The sequence below is a fragment of the Mytilus edulis genome, chromosome 7 (genome assembly GCF_963676685.1).
Source record: "Mytilus edulis chromosome 7, xbMytEdul2.2, whole genome shotgun sequence".
NCBI classification, from domain to species: Eukaryota; Metazoa; Mollusca; class Bivalvia; order Mytilida; family Mytilidae; genus Mytilus; species Mytilus edulis.
The window spans coordinates 23,348,359-23,366,505 of NC_092350.1; the positions used below are offsets into that span (position 1 = coordinate 23,348,359).

Sequence of the window (18,147 nt, forward strand, 5' to 3'; positions counted from 1 at the left end):
TAATAATAATTTCACATACTTGTGTACAGATTTTTATACAGATTATATAATATACATTGCACAATAATAAAATAAGACAAATACACTGCCTAGATAGGCTATTGAGACACTATATATACAAATATATATCTATTTAACAAATGCAAATTGTAAAAAAAAAAATGTCAAAAATGTTTAAAATTATCCGGATTATTCTCATCATACAAATAAGTAATTAAAAAAACCAAATTAGCCTCCTCATGGTTGTTTTATTATGTGATTATTTGGCCGTTTTTATAGTGATTACTTGATTACCAGACCAAATATTTCATTATTATTTGTTTATCTAAGACACTGTGTTTTAAATAATTTTGATAATTTGATTATCTTGTTTAAAAAAAAATAATGATTATGTGAAAACAGGAACATATATAGTAAGTCTTACTATACAAATCCTTGACTGTTCCCAGGTGAAAACAAAGAAAAATCGTAAAAATTAATAATATAACAAATATACAATGTTTAAATGTATATATTTTTACCTGTTTTTGTTTTTATAAATTTAAACCTCTTATTTAATATATAGAAATGTCCTTCACTGTACCCAGGGACTTTCTATACTATACTGTACAGGAAAGTATTTATGATGTTCTACAAAACGCAAAACGCTGTAATTTTTTGAAGTGTTTTTACTGGGTACACAATGAGAAATGATTGATAATGACAGTTCTGTTAATTCTTGCTAACGGTATGACGGCCTTATTTGGAAAGATATTACGATAGCGCATCCAGTCTTCCGTAGTTCTCCTCAAAGGAGGCATATATTTATAAGAATAAGCGCGACGTTAACAAATGTGTTTCTCTTCCCAGTCCAAAATGATCCTATAAACAAAAAATGAGTTCACCGAAATATAAAGAAAGAAGGAGTTCTAGTGGACCCATTGATGTACCAGCCCTTTATTCAGTGTTTAATGGGGAGGTTACTATTAACTTCTTTGCCTTCACTGGCTGATTTATTCATGCACAACTTTATTTCCATTCAGTACAGCTGATATAACTTAATTCCACACATTAGTCATTACACACATAAGATAACAAATGTTCTATGCATAAGCATTGACATCTATATAGTGGGGGGGGGGGGGGGGGGCTGGAACTTTGTCGGGATTGTGTGTTTTTAAGCTGGGGATTTTGGGATTGACCCTTTCGGTTCTGGGATTTCTTTTGAATTTCTGGATTTCTGAATTTATTTTTTTTTAAATTCGGGACCTCAGGATTTCATGATTTTAAGCACAGGATTTCAGGATCAGGACCCATCCAACCCCCCTTTAAATATATATGGCAGTGATTACTATGATTGTTAATTCTTTCTATCTACTTGTCGCACTCTGGTTTACCAACTCGCATTAATTATTACGAAAAATAGTAAAGACACAATGAATTTAGTCCTACCAACTTGCCCCACTTATAAACAAAAAAGGATAAAATATCAAAATTTAAGAGTGTGCTACATGTAACTTGCCCCGCTGAAGAAAAAAAACTGCACTGCATTAATAACTACCAACTAGGCTCAATTATAAAAAGAAGTTTTATCAAAATCAAAATTAATTGTTATTATCATTTAATATTCCCTTGAACAGATGTATGCTATGAACAAGAACATTAGTTTCAAAGACTTCTACTTTTAGCTAATCATGTCTTAGTCATTCCATCACCTCTCTACAGTCAAAGCAAATATTTTCATCAGAAAGACTTCTAGTTAGGGAGCTACCATTTTCTATGTCCAATATAACTCCATATTAAAAAGAAGATGTGGTTTGACTGCCAATGAGACAACTCTCCACAAGAGACCAAAATGACACAGAAATTAACAACTATACACATGTACATGTAGGTCACTGTACGGCCTTCATATATAGATATAGGAAGATGTGGTATGAGTGCAAATAAGACAACTCTCCATCCAAATAACAATTTATAAAAGTAAACCATTATAGGTCAATGTAGGGCCTTCAACACGGAGCCTTGGCTCACACCAAACAACAATCTATAAAGGGCCCCAAAATTACTAGTGTAAAACCATTCAAACGGGAAAACCAACACATGCAACAGTCTAATCTTTTTAAAAAACCGAGAAACATGTATAAATTACATAAACAAACGACAACTACTGTACATGTACAGTATTATATGAATTATCAAAACAAAATATTGTATGAGTCTTCTTATATCGGGGTACAATATATTTTAAAAGGAAACAAACTTGTCTCAATTAGTAGTGGACAGGTGTTGAAGTGTCTGTAACTATTACCTTGTGTTTGTGCCATGCATGACAGTCAGATACATTCAGCATACTGCACACGATTGACATGCAGTACATTAACACAACACATGGTTATTTGGAATAGCATTTTGTTAAAGCTGGTCTGGACCAGTGTCCATATCGGACAGCCTTTCCTATAAAGTGCAAGCAATAGTTTATATACAATTTCATTTGAATATAACTGATTATCAAAATTTCTATTACTTGACAATAATAGTTTTTATTCTAAAGATACACAGATGAATATCTATCAAGCTGAATTTAATTGACATGTTTTTACCAATCTGGACAATTTATAGTTATAGAATATGCATATGTCCAGTTTTTTAATTAATTGTTATTATAACATGTCAGCATATGGCCTAAATGTGCACATGTGCTTATATCATTTACATGTAGTTTTAACCTTGAATTAAAACCATCATTCTAAAACTTATTTGTATAATTTACTTGATAGATATTTCCCTGTGTTATTTCATTCAATGAATTTTATGAAACATATTAAGAATATAAATATAAATATATATAAAATGTATATATAGATTGCCTAACAATGTAATTTTAACACACTATTTGGTATGTAAATATAAGAATGTTTAAAATATTTACAAAATGATGAAAATAAACGCAATATTTCGCTAGACCAACTAGCTTTATCAAGCGTGCATCTATCCAGGTGAAATCGGATGCAGATGATAAGAAACTTTTGCAGCTCAATGTCTATGTTGCACTTAGCTGCCTTGAAAATAAGAAAATTTTGCAGCTCAATGTCTATGTTGCATTGGAATTTAGCTGCCTTGAAAATAAGAAAATTTTGCATGTATAATCCCGGCGAGGGAAGAACCAAAAATTTGCGAAAGCAAATTTACAGATCTAACATTGTTGGGTTGATGTTTAGACGAGTTGTATATATATATATATTTTAAGCCATCATATTGTCACATACATAACAGTTTTAGACAATTATGTTTATATAACACATGATAGCTATTATTATATTCTATAAACTGTTTTCTTTATATGCATGTCCATTATATTATTCTATTATTGTAATTTTATATTGTATTATGGAGAAGACTTTATAAGTCTGATTTACTTGTGTCTAATCCATTTTGCAAATAAAATATGTTTAAACTAAACATGTAAGTAAAACTTCAGTATATTATTATATTAAGGTGGTACCCAACACCTTAATTTGGGTCGTTTAATTTTCATAAAACTTTGACAAAATATTTACTTTCACCCTTTGAAAAAAATATATAAAATAAAAAAAAACTTGAACCAATCACTTTCTCCAAAAAATGGTTGAATAAATACCAATTTGACTAATTTTGATCATTGAGAAGCTTAATATTAGTTTCTTTCAATAGGTAGCAGCATTACAACCCTATGGAGCTTTTATTAAAATTCCAGGCTACAGAAAGCAAGGTTTGTTACACCTGGAATTAATGTGTGTTTGTATTTAAAAAAATTGGGGAAAGATACCAAATTGACATCAAAACCCATATGATAGATTGAAAAAAAAACCTGACAACACTATGACAAAACAAATAATTGATCGAAAGACAAACTAGAGTATACAAGGCACAATACAAAAAAACATAGACTGAGCAACACAAAACCCACCAAAAACAGACGGTTATCTCGGGTGCTTTGGAACCGTTAGCATATACTCTTCTTTCATACTTCAATTACAAACAGACAAATGCATGTACATGTACATTAACATACAATAGAAGACTATATACTCTTCTTACATGCTATAAATCATAATAAACTCAGTATTCCAGATCTGATGAAGGAAAAAGTTTTTCAAAATATGGAGACAAAGTATTTATATCAATTTTAAAAGGTTCAGGATAGTAACATATACCCTGCAAGTCTTCTCCTTTAGTTTGTATTGGTTATTGATATAGAATACGTCAAATGTAATATTTCATCTCTATTTTGATATAAGGTCTGGTCCATAAGTCCCAGATGTCTAAAGCTAGGGTGGAGGACCCTTCAGAAATGTTAGCTGTTGGAGAGATGGTGTATTGTAAAGTTGTGTCAGTAGAGGTATATAAGTTAAATGATTAAGAAGTTGTATGGGCACCCATCAAAACCCTAAGTTAATGAAGACAACAGCATGGCCTTAAGAAAAGAACAAAAAGGCAAGCTCGTGTGTACAAAACAGAGGGATTGGGCATGGGTAAAGGAACATGGAAAAGAGGGTCAAGAAACAAGGTCCCAGGATGAGGGAAGCCTGAGTCGGGTCTGTAAACAGGGGGAAGTTTAAAAAAGGAATGTGCTATGAAAGAATTTGACCTATTTTCGTCTATAAAAATGTTTGATTACTGCTAATTTCAATTCAGACTTACTTATTATAAAACATCCTGTTGATCTCTAAATCACTAGACAATGTCAAATTTAAAAAAAATAAAAACTTAACTGACAAAAGGTTCCTAATCTTAGAATAAATAATACAATCTTCAAATGTGAGTAACATAATTTCAAAAACTGAAAACAACATTTTTCTAAAAGAATTTTGTGAAATTTTTAATTCATGGTAGAACATGCTGACACACTCTTAATAATTTTTATGCCCCACCTACGATAGTAGAGGGGCATTATGTTTTCTGGTCAGTGCGTCTGTTGGTTCGTTCATCTGTCCGTTCGTTTGTTCGTCTGTCCAGTTTCAGGTTAAAGTTTTTGGTCGAGGTAGTTTTTGATGAAGTTGAAGTCCAATCAACCTGAAACTTAGTATATATGTTCCTTATGATATGATCTTTCTAATTTTAATGTCAAATTAGAGTTCTGACCCACATTTCATGGTCCACTGAACATAGAAAATGATAGTGCGGGTAGGGCATCGGTGTATTGGGGACACATTCTTGTTTTTATTGTTACTGATGTATTATATAATTATATATATTTTAGTAATGAATTATATATTCAGGGAGATAAGATTGGACTGTAAGTTACTGATGTATCATATAATTGTATATATTTTAGTTATGAGTTATATATTCAGGGAGATAAGATTGGATTATCTATGAAGGTTATCAACCAAACCACTGGTAAAGATGAAGATGCAGAAAATGTTCAGCTAAGGTAGGAGTTATTTTTCTTTTAATTGATTTGAAATTGGGTGTGTGGGCTGTTTAAAACCAAGAAATTAAAGTAGCCCTTGGCCATCAGACATCTATCTGGTCCACATGCATGAACTTGACTTTTCACAGTTATCAGGACAAAAGGTTGGCATATTTTCATAAGGCCAAATAAAAATACATGTGTGGTTCCAGTCACCCTTCCTACCCTACTTTTTAGTCCAAATAATAGCCTACCCTAAAGTTGTTTTGTCATTTTTCATTGTAACTGGAACCACAGGAAAACTAACGGCCTTATTTATGAACAAAAAATGTTTTCTACAAAGCCATTACTAACTTCTGATTAGACTTCTTAATACAAAAATGTATTGCAATTTATTCTTGCAAAAAACATTATCGTGCAAAAAGGCCTTTCATGTACTCTTGTCACCTCTGCTTATTATATTCATATTTATATGGTTTGCTCAATTTTCTCTATGCATATTTTCAGTTTGGATGAAAGAAAAAATAGGAAAGGATTTCGGAGTGAGAGAGCAAAAATAGAACTGGGTGCTGTCTTTGATACAACATGCAAGAAGTGTGGTGGCCATGGTAATATTTTTTATTAAAATAAATGCTCACAAAATTTGAGAAGTTGGAACTTTGTCCAATTCTTAGAGTGCAAGTTTATTTACATATTTGTAAGGTTGTTTTTCTCTTATCTAATCAATAACAAAGTATAAAATATCTCGCTGTGTGAAAATAATTAGATGTGGTATAAATGGTACCTAGACAACTATTTACCAGTGACCAAAGGACGAAAAAATAATCATTGGTCACCATATGCATATAGCCTACATTGTTGAACAAAACCCATTGTAAGCTGTAGTATTGGTGCTCTGTCATTCAATTCGATTTAACTCTTTTTCATATAAATAGCTTCAAAAATCTGTTTTAAAAAAAAAGGTTGTGGAAGTATTTGTTGATATTAGTTGGTTAAAAAAATACCTGAAAATTTCATGACACAAAATTGCTACATACACAGGAAAATATCAAAGCAAACTAACAGTGTTTAATTGCTGTTACATTGCTGTTCTTCATCTTAATGTCACAGTGAATGACCCTTAACTTGGATTTAAAATGTATTGGTATTAATGTTTTTTTTATATCATTGATATTTAGCCAAAAGTAGTATCCAAATTACAAAGAAAAACAAAAAAGGAAATTTACTGTGCCTACATATTATGATTTTTTTGTAGGACATTTGGCTCAAGACTGTTTCCATGCAAAAGGAGGCAAGGCATATGAACTAATACCAGAAGATGAAATTATTTCACCTAGTAAAGAAACAGATACTTCATCTAGCAGGAAAAGAAAAAAGGTCAATATTTATTTTACTTACATTTTATAATGGGGTCAAGGGTTTTAAATTTGAAAAACTAACTAAATTGATGATTGATTTTTTTTTGGCATTTATAGTTCGTATTATAACTACAGAGTGGAACCTTATAAGAAAATATGTAACTGCATATCTGTACCATTATCATATGACTTATATGAGGTTCCATCAAGATAATTTTTAAATATCCATTAAGATTATTTGTTTATTATATTTGATTAATATTTGCCTAGCTAGATCAAGAGAAAAGTTGAAATAGACAGGGGTGTGGAAATGCTATGCCCGACTCGCCCGACTCGTACATTTGAACAACCGGACAAGTAATTATTTTTGTCTTGGTTGCCAGTGGACAAGTAAAAAAATATACGAGACAAAGTTCAAATCCAACAAAAACATAAAATTAATTTCAAAACGTATAAAAATGTTTAATTCATGTAAAATAAACCAATGTTCAGCAGGTGAAAACATCAATGTTCATGACGATAAATATTACATGATACTGGAAATAGATCAATTACCAAAATAAATAAAAATAAGTATGCGAACCAGAGTCGCGTAACATTGCATTGGCTTTGTCCATTGACCCGGGATCGTCGATCAAGTTTCAACCATCATTTACTGGAAGTGTCATTTCTTTAAATTTTGTATTGAGATTCAGATTGATAAATTAAGTTTTTGTCTTATTTATAGATGAAAGGTCAACATTATTTGTTGTCAAACTGACAAATAGAAGGGAGGCTTTAATTTCACATCAAGACAATAAATAAATAATCAAGAAAAAACAAGTGTGTCAGTTGAGAGAAACACCACAAAATCAATAGTTAATCTATTATTTAGTTTACATTTCTTCAATCACTGTCCTCAAATTAATTATAATTGTTATGTACCTACAAATGTACTGGCTACAATTGTTATTCCAAAACTGCTGCAAAATTGTCCTTTACATGTCATTTCATTGGTTGGTTTGCTGTTAGGTTTCTGTCCCATTGATGTTAACCCATTTCCTACTTTTCTAAATTTTGGACACATATAAACAAATGGATTTCATTTGTTTGTGATGCACAATAGTGCTAAGTAAGAATCATATATTAGCTAACAAGAAATACTTCAATATTTATTGGGATCATCAGGGCAACTGCAGGGCTCACGCTACCAGGCGACTTGGGCGAAGAAGTCGCCTTCCCGACCTTCACTTCGCTTTCCCCGACCCCCAAAAGCGAAATCAAGTCGCCCTGTTCTTGACGATACTCGCTTTCAGTCGCTTCCGTCAGGTATCGGGACTGTTCGCCCTAATAACATGTTCGCCCTGGGTACGTTCGCCCTGAGTTCGTTCGCCCATAGAGTATGTTCGCCCTACTTAAAAAATATTAATATTCAGGGCATTTAAGTTGAATAAACTTATTCAGATATTTCTATGGTATATATTCTTGAAATTTATGGAAACAGGGAACTATTTAAAAGTGTATGGCTTGTTTAGGATCATTAAAATTGTTCAATGACAAAATAATTCGGATCACTGATACTAGTCTTTTGATGGATTATTAATAAAAATCAAACGTTTTGTTTGATAAAATATTCAGCTGGAAATTAATAAAAACAATGATGTACGAACTGTAAATCATGAAATTTTTACCAAGTTGATGAAACATCAATTTTTTATTGATAATTAAAGAAATTCAGACATAAACGATTCATTATCTTTAGAAAAGAGGTTGAAGCATTGTCTTCGCAGTGTGTAGCAGGTTATTTGATAAAAATTCAACTTTTTATCACTTCAAGCATTTTCGCAAGTTCCAGTGCTTGTTACTCGAAAACGTACATCAACCTAAATTTCGGAGTCAAAAATAAGTTTGTTACTTCATTTAAACGTGATAAAAGTAGCCTCCAGTAAATGTTTAATCCATTTATTGCATTAAAAACGTCATGTTCCTTTTCAGATAACTTGTCAACATCGTTTATTTTTGTAAATTTTCTAGCATTCGTCCGCCATTGGAGTCGCCATTGACCGATTTCTAAACTACGGATCTGAACCGGACCAGCTATGACCGAAATCCGTACTTTTACAATAATTACTACGGACGCACGGACGGAACAGCTGACAGAAGAATATTGATCCCAAAGTGAAAAATTACGCATTCCACACACATTAAGAGACTTTTGGTTACATCTAATTGATTGGTGTATATAATTCCCTATATTTTTTATAGATTGTTTCAAACTATTGATTAAAGTTGCTTAACTCTGAGACTATTATACTAATTTCAATATATTATGGCCCAGCTTAATAACTTTTATATTTTTTTATGAGAAACACTGAATTTCATACACAAGATAATTTTTAATTAAATTTTAATAATGATATATAATAATTTCTTTACATTTTTTAAAATAATTTTTTTTTTTAGTGCTAGATATTTAGTTGGAATAAGTTTCTCACAAGAACCTTAGTAAAACTTAAACAACATTTAATTTCAAATGTTACTTTAATTGTATTTTTTTTACTCAGATATGAATTGAACAATATAAAAAGAACATTATTTACATATGGCCCTTTATATTATTGTAAAATCCAAACATTGTAGCGCACCGCACGAATGAGCACTTCTCTTTCAAATCTCACCACTTCTCCCTATCAGTTTCAAAAAGAGAAGTCACTTCTCCCTATAATTCTGAAGTAGTGTGAGCCCTGGGCAAGTAAAAAAATTTCCGGACAAGTTAAATTTTTAGTTTTACTTGCCCAGGGACAAGTGCTCACAACAAATATTTCCACACCCCTGATAGATGTAACAAAATTATTTGTTTCCTGTCTTTTAACTTCAATATGTTTTTAGCTCACCTGGCCGAAAGGCCAAGTGAGCTTTTCTCATCACTTGGCGTCCGTCGTCCGTCGTCGTCGTCCGTCGTCATCGTCCTGCGTTAACTTTTACAAAAATCTTCTCCTCTGAAACTACTGGGCCAAATTTAACCAAACTTGGCCACAATCATCATTGGGGTATCTAGTTTAAAAAATGTGTCCGGTGACCCGGCCAACCAACCAAGATGGCCGCCATGGCTAAAAATAGAACATAGGGGTAAAATGCAGTTTTTGGCTTAAAACTCAAAAACCAAAGCATTAAGAGCAAATCTGATACGGGGGTAATATTGTTCATCAGGTCAAGATCTATCTGCCCTGAAATTTTCAGATGAATCGGACATTCCGTTGTTGGGTTGCTGCCCCTGAAATGGTAATTTTAAGGAAATTTTGCTGTTTTTGGTTATTATCTTGAATATTATTATAGATAGAGATAAATTGCAAACAGCAATAATGTTCAGAAAAGTAAGATCTACAAATAAGTCAACATGACCAAAATGGTCAGTTGACCACTTCAGGAGTTATGGCCCTTTATAGTCAATTTTTAACCATTTTTCGTAAATCTTAGTAATCTTTTAGAAAAATCTTCTCCTATGAAACTATTGGGCCAAATTTAACCAAACTTGGCCATAATCATCATTGGGGTATCTATTTAAAAAAATGTGTCCGGTGACTCGGCCAACAAACCAAGATGGCGGCCATGGCTAACAATAGAACATAGGGGTAAAATGCAGTTTTTGGCTTATAACTCAAAAACCAAAGCATTTAGAGCAAATCTGACATGCGGTAAAATGTTTTTATCAGGTCAAGATCTATCTGCCCTGAAGTTTTCAGATGAATCTGACATTCGTTGTTGGGTTGCTGCCCCTGAAATGGTAATTTTAAGGAAATTTTGCTGTTTTTGGTTATAACCTTGAATATTATTATAGATAGAGATAAACTGTTAACAACAATAATGTTCCGCAAAGTAAGATCTACAAATAAGTCTAAATGACCAAAATGGTCAGTTGACCACTTTAGGAGTTATTGCCCTTTATAGTCAATTTTTAACCATTTTTCGTAAATGTTAGTAATCTTTTAGAAAAATCTTCTCCTCTGAAACTACTGGGCCAAATTTAACCAAACTTAGCCATAATCATCATAGGGATATCTAGTTAAAAAAATGTGTCCGGTAACTAGGCCAACAAACCAAGATGACCGCCATGGCTAAAAATAGAACATGGGGGTAAAATGCAGTTTTTGGCTTATAACTCAAAAACCAAAGCATTAAGAGCAAATCTGACAGGAAGTAAAATTGTTGATCAGGTCACGATCTATCTGCCCTGGAATTTTCAGATGAATCTGACAACCTGTTGTTAGGTTGCTGCCTCTGTCAAATTGGTAATTTTAGGGAATTTTTGCTGTTTTTGGTTATTATCTTGAATATTATTATAGATAGAGATAAACTGTAAACAGCAATAATGTTCAGCAAAGTAAGATTTACAAATAAGTCAGCTCGACCGAAATGGTCAGTTGACCCCTTTAGGAGTTATTGCCCTTTATAGTCAATTTTTAACCATTTTTCGTAAATGTTAGTAATCTTTTAGAAAAATCTTCTCCTCTGAAACTACTGGGCCAAATTTAACCAAACTTAGCCATAATCATCATAGGGATATCTAGTTAAAAAAATGTGTCCGGTAACTCGGCCAACAAACCTAGATGACCGCCATGGCTAAAAATAGAACATGGGGGTAAAATGCAGTTTTTGGCTTATAACTCAAAAACCAAAGCATTTAGAGCAAATCTGACAGTGGTTTAATTATTTATCAGTTCAAGTTCTATCTGCCCTCAAATTTTCAGATGAATCCGACAACCCGTTGTTGGGTTGCTGCCCCTGAATTGGTAATTTTAGGGAATTTTTGCTGTTTTTGATTATTATCTTGAATATTATTATAGATAGAGATAAACTGTAAACAGCAATAATGTTCAGCAAAGTAAGATTTACAAATAAGTCAGCACGACTGAAATGGTCAGTTGACCCCTTTAGGAGTTGTTGCCATTTATAGTCAATTTTTAACCATTTTTCGTAAATTTTAGTAATCTTTTACAAAAATCTTCTCCTCTAAAACTACTGGACAAAATTAATCCAAACAAGGCCACAATCATCTTTGGGGTATCTAATTTTAAAAAAATGTGTCCAGTGACCCGGCTATCCAACCAAAATGGCTGTCACAACTAAAAATAGAACATAGGGGTAAAATGCAGTTTTTGGCTTATAACTCAAAAACCGAAGCATTTAGAGAAAATCTGACAGGGTTAAATTGTCTATCAGGTCAAGATCTATCTGCCCTGATATTTTCACATGGATCGGACAACCCGTTGTTAGGTTACTGCCCTGAATTGGTAATTTTAAGGACATTTTGCCGTTTTTTTTTTTATTATCTTGAATATTATTATAGACAGAGATAAACTGTAAACAGCAATAATGTTCAGCAAAACAAGATCTACAAATAAGTTTTAACATGACCAAAATAGTCAATTGACCCCTTAAGGAGTTATTGCCCCTTATAGTTAATTTTTAGCATTTTTCATAAATTTTTGTAAATTTTTAGAAAATATTTTCCACTGTAATTACTGGGCCAAGTTCATTATAGATAGAGATAATTGTAGCAACAAGAATGTTCAGTAAAGTAAGATCTACAAACACATCACCATCACCAAAACACAATTATGTCATGAATTTATCTGCGTCTATTGTTTAATATGCACATAGACCAAGGTGAGCAACACAGGCTCTTGAGAGCCTCTAGTTAATGAGTTATACACCTTTGTACTGGAATCTTATTTTCCAACTAAATTGTTCCTAAAATTTTGAATTTATAAGAATATGCAAAGGATGTATTCTTAAGGCCAGGATTTTTTCATTTGTTGGTTTACAGATTCGCCGACCCGATTTTGCTGATTTTCAGAATAAAAGTAAAATTGATGACTTTTCATGCTTTTTTATTCCCGCCGACCCTAACAAATGCATTATCCCTGAAAAATAATTAAAATATTCTTTTTTATATGGAATGAATGCAAATATCACACTTTCTGTAGTGAAAAAATAAAACTTCCTGTTTACGTTTTCTAAAAATAGACAAATCGATTATAACTGACCTTGAAATGTTGTTTGCGCAAATAATTTTGCGAAACGAAACATGTGTTTAAAACCAATTACACAATAAGTTCGTTTCCCATATTTGTCATCAGTCCGTAAGATGCATCATCTGATAAAAAAGTCTTGTCCAAATGTGGACAGGTGGAAGACATCAAGTTAAAGTATTGAATATCAAATAATCATTTGGAATTTTTCTTGTTTCATAGATAATAAAAAAATATCGTCCATTGGATAAAAAACGCGAATGCATGACAACAGATTAACCCGATATTCTCGTTTTTACAGTGGATGAGTCTATTACGTTTTTTACACGTATGTTGAAACTTATTTTCGTACCACGTTTTTACATTTGTTTCCTTTATCAGTTTTCGTGCTTGAAGATCATAATTCACCAAGTTTTCTGGAATTGATTAAGAGCTACGCGAATCTGTTTCTTGTTTGTGAAATGACGATTTCATTTCATCTTTGTCCGTGCACCCCCCCCTTTTTTTACGGGAAATTCTTAGAATGTCATGCGATGTTTATGACTGCTGAGCAATAAAATTTCATCGAACTAAAATCTAAGAAATGATGACAAAATAGCATAACAAACATATTGTTAGAAAGGCGAAATACATATTTATTTTGCATATTTTCTGTCTTGAAAGATATTTTTTTTCCTTTTTTCCTTTTTTTTTCGGCCGACCGACCCGACTTTTTCATGGAGAAAATCCGTAAACCAACAAATTAAAAAACCCTGGCCTAAAGAATAATGGTATATCTTTGATTGAAAGTTACATCTTGAAAGTAATGTAAAAAAAAACATAGAGAGTTGGCAAAGGATATCCACCAAATTTACTGATATAAATATCTCTGGCCTACTTCAAATCGTTCAACTTGGGTTAGTAGAGTCTGTCGAGTTTACTTGACTGACAACCAAAACCCCCTGAGTTTGACCTTTTGAACCTAACCGAGTTAACTCGACATCAACCCTGGGTTGGGGCAGGTTTAGTCGAGTTTCAAGATAGAGTCAAGTATTTGCAAAAAAGAAAAGTGATACAAAATAACTGGTTTTTGACCATATACAGCCGAAGAAAGGGGCTGACAACAGGAATTTACTTTTGCCTGTATTTTGGAATCAACAAATATTGTCCATGTGTGTATCAAAATGTCAGTAATGTTAAATTTATAAATAAAACAGATTTTTTTTTCTCAAAATGAATCTTATCTTTTTTCTCTAACAAACTGTTTTTTTCATCACATACAGGACCAGATCTTTTCTTTATTAAACATAATGCATTTTTTTTTAATTTCAATGCTCAGTAGACATAATTTTTTTCACTTCCCTTATGACAGTGGACTCGATGGAAGAGTTTTTACTTCGTTTCGGAAAGGTTCTGCACATCTTCATTAGCTCTGATCTCTTAACTCGAGTCAAACTGAGTTGGACGAATTGAAGTAGGCCTCTAAGATTCAACTCCAAGTAAAGTTTACTTCTGAATGATTTTAGTAATTTTTTTTAGGTCCTTTATAGTCATATTAGTCTTCTATGTTTTAGATCATACAGATCCTTGCAATTTACATTAAAATTTTTTGGCTCGAAGCACTGCGGATGAAGTTAAATCCAGAAAAGTGATTTCAAGGTATAACATTTATGGAGGGTTATTTTCATCTCATCATTTCTTTTTATTTCACAGAAAGAAAAGAAAACTAAGAAATCTAAGAAACATCGTCATAGTGATTCATTATCAGAAGATGAAAAAGATAAATCTCATAAAAAGGTAGGTTATAATGTCTGGAGGGTAAAAAACCTGCATCATTCTGGGGTTCAGATAACCTTAAAGTTCCAGTAGCTGCATCACATTCTGGTGTTCTGATAACCTTAAAGTTCCAGTAGCTGATCTATCTGATAATCTTAAAGTTCCAGTAGCTGATCTAGTTATTGTCTGAAGGTAGATAATAGATATTGGAAGATGTGGTATGAGTGCCAATGAGACAACTCTATCCAAGTCACAATTTATAAAAGTTAACCATTATAGGTCAAGACACGGTCTTCAACACCGCACAGCAAGATATAAAGGGCCCCAAAAATTACTATTGTAAAACCATTCAAACAGGAAAACCAACATTCTATTATATATAAAAAAAAATGAGAAACCAAAAACACTTATGAACAACATAAACAGACGACAACCACAGAACATCAGATTACCCCTTATTTCGGCCCTGGTAAAGAGAACATTAAAGATGAACATATTTTAAACAAAATAGTTTCTATGTATAATAGTAAATTTTTTTCAAAAAGTAAAAAGATATTTGGATAATTTTTGTATCATTTAAAAGCCTCTGAACTTGGGATCACTGCAAAACCCTTGCTGAAAGTTTCATATAAAAAAAAGCTAAATTACAATACAACAGTATACTTGGCCTGTAGCTCTACTACTAAATTATAGGAACATTTGGCTCTAATTTACAATAAATATGAATCTAAACACACTTTTGAAAATAGTTACAACTCTCATTGATAATTGATTGATAATTGCTTCCTTATTAAATTAAAGTGGCAATTGTCATACAGATGAAAGTTATGAGATATAACCCCACATAAACTTCTTGGAGAATTACAGTAAACCTGCCTACCTTGATTTCTTAACACAATTTAATTTAAATATTTCATATTTTTTATTTGCAGAAACATAAGAAACACAAACACCACCATCATAAACATGAAAAGAAGAGTCGGCATAATGACAGCAGTTCAAGTAGCGATGGATGAACATTTTACACATTTTCTAAAACTATTATATGTACTGATTTTTATGTGAAGTAATGATTTATAGTAATGTCAGCTTAGTATGTCGAGAACCTGCTGTAATCTTTGTTCAGACAGTGTGGTTCAATAGGGTATGTTCCCTCTATAGGGCATTTTGACATTTTATTATTATTGTGTCCATAGATGAAACAATCTACATTAAGTTGAGTTACAAAAAAAACAAAATGCATTGAATTATCTAAGTATTTGTTAGAACATGATTTTGTACAAGTTTATATGTAGAATGTATTTGGTAATACTATGTCAGTGTACAATAGGAAAGGTTCATGGAATGATTCATAAAATCATTGTTTTGCCATTCCAAGATTAGTTTTCATAGGTGTCTGTGAAAAATTTTGTATGGTTTTATTTATTTAAAGAGAAAAACTACCAAAAATATATCAAAGTAGAGTCATGCAGGGCCGTAACTAGCCCCTTTTAATACTGAGGCAAAATATATTCGCCGAGCGCAGCGAGGCGAAAAATTTTTGGCGAGGTGTCTGCGGGCCGCTTAAGGCCACCAGAAGCTCTGAGAAAAACAATCTCCGGCGCAGAGTTCATATCCGTTCCATACATGCTTTGCAATACTGCACTTAATATGAGTGTAGTGTTACAAAGTATTGAACGGAACGGATATGTGATCTCTGCGCCGGAGATTGTGAGAAAAATAACGCAAAATCGTGCATTCTGAGCGTTTCCCGGACTCTTTCTTACATAGAAACGCAAATCATTTTTAGCTATTTTTCGACAATATTCTGGTCTCAAAGCAAAAACATAGATTCATTGTTATTTAAGACTTTAAAGTTTTAGGGAAATTCAAAACATTAAAAGACCGATATGTAGGATAAAGCAAAAATCGTAATTCTCATAATAATTAATACCGGATCTGTCTGTCTGTTCTTGTCTTGTATTGTGCTGACTTGAGATTTTTTATGACTAGATTTAAATATAGTGACAGTCATTAGTGCAGTAATACTGTAATATACGTTAAATACTAGTACTGCTCAAGTCGGCACCAGGGACCATATTGACCTTGTTTTACGGTATTTATGATTCTTTCATTATTGAAGACCCTCCAGCAACTATCAAGATGAAGAACAGGAATAAAAACTTTGACCATTGATCATTTGTATTTTTTTCTATACATTGACATTGTGTGCGATTAGCTCTCGTGCACGTGTACTTCACATTCCTTCATTTTCTGTTAAAGGGTCTGAACACGACTTAATGCAAATTTAACCCTTGAATGTAAAAGGTAATATGGCAATACATTGATGTTTTTTTCAACAAATGATTTGATACCGGGAAATTGGTGGTCTTACTTTAATTTAAACCATTTCAGCTATCTAGTTTTATCCACAGGCTCTTGGGTATATGAAACAGTTATTTTTTTATTTTTTTTTGTTGATTAAGATATTAAATTTTCTATATTTATAAAACATATCTATCACTTCTGTGCATATCTCACCTACAGAAAATACCTAATTTTACAATCCATTCTAAGAAAAATTGGGTATGGTTTTATATACAAGTAAGGCAGTTTCGTATTCTTTGATATCAAGTTCAATTCTCCATGCAGAAACGACCACTTTTTTTTCTGTGTCCAGTAGCATCGTATATTCTTAAAATATATTCTCGCATAATGCCTGGACATCGGTGGACATGCAACATTACACGTTTACAAATGAAAATCAACACTCAGACTAGTCATTAAGTAGGACAATACATGAACAAAAGACAAACCCGGGACACAGAAGTACAAACAATAGACCATCAACTCTGAAAACCAAAAGTAAAATAGAAACATGGATTACGAAAAATATGCAGGGGCGACATCAGAGAGTGAAGAGAACTTGCTTCTTGCAAGACACTTTCAGTGAAAACAATTTGATATGAAGACAATCATATGAAGACAATCTTTTGGTTTAGCCTTTTTTTTTTTTTTTAATTTAAAACATGAGGCATTTGCCTCATTTGCCTCAATGTAGTTACGGCCCTGTCATGATGAGCCCCTAAATATTTCAATGTCATAATATTGGAATTTCAAATAGAAATCTACATCTTAATAGACAGAATTGTCATGACTGATTATTTTGTATGTTTCGTCATTACCATATTATACTGTAATGTGATGCATATTTTTAACTAAAATTGTTTGTCGCAAGGTGATATTGCTGCCTTTTCACAAGTCAGTTATATGATTCAGAATGTTTAATTGTTACACTATGTTCATGTTTTATTTAAGAGAAGGTCTTGTATATCATTGTCATATGCATGTAACAAAAAGTTTAACTTTAAAATAAAAATTAGGAAATAATATAAAGCTTTTCTTTTTATTTTATATTTTGGGTCTGGTTGGACAAAGTCCAAACACAGCTTACAGTATGGTGATGACTGGCAGATATAGGAAAAACTGCATGCCTAATTTGTGTTATAAACTCCACCTTCATATTATAACCAAGATTCTTAAACTTCACACAAAGATTTCATACATTTTGAAGTTATGCACCTAATAATATGGAATTGGTCAATGATTTTTTCCCAATTTTTCAGAACATGGCAACTAAAAAACTTTCAGTTAGCTGCATAAAGATGGA

At 32.2% G+C, this 18,147-nt stretch overlaps 1 protein-coding gene across 1 annotated transcript; it reads left to right on the forward strand.

The window, feature by feature from the left end:
* The first annotated feature begins 823 nt into the window (after window positions 1–823).
* On the forward strand, window positions 824–16,673 carry LOC139481070 (zinc finger CCHC domain-containing protein 17-like). Its single transcript, XM_071264143.1, has 8 exons — window positions 824–958; window positions 3,673–3,730; window positions 4,260–4,360; window positions 5,316–5,395; window positions 5,882–5,982; window positions 6,630–6,751; window positions 14,436–14,519; window positions 15,431–16,673. The coding sequence occupies exons 1-8, from the start codon at window positions 875–877 to the stop codon at window positions 15,512–15,514; spliced, it is 714 nt and encodes a 237-aa protein (XP_071120244.1). The 5' UTR covers window positions 824–874; the 3' UTR covers window positions 15,515–16,673.
* Window positions 16,674–18,147: the final 1,474 nt, after the last annotated feature.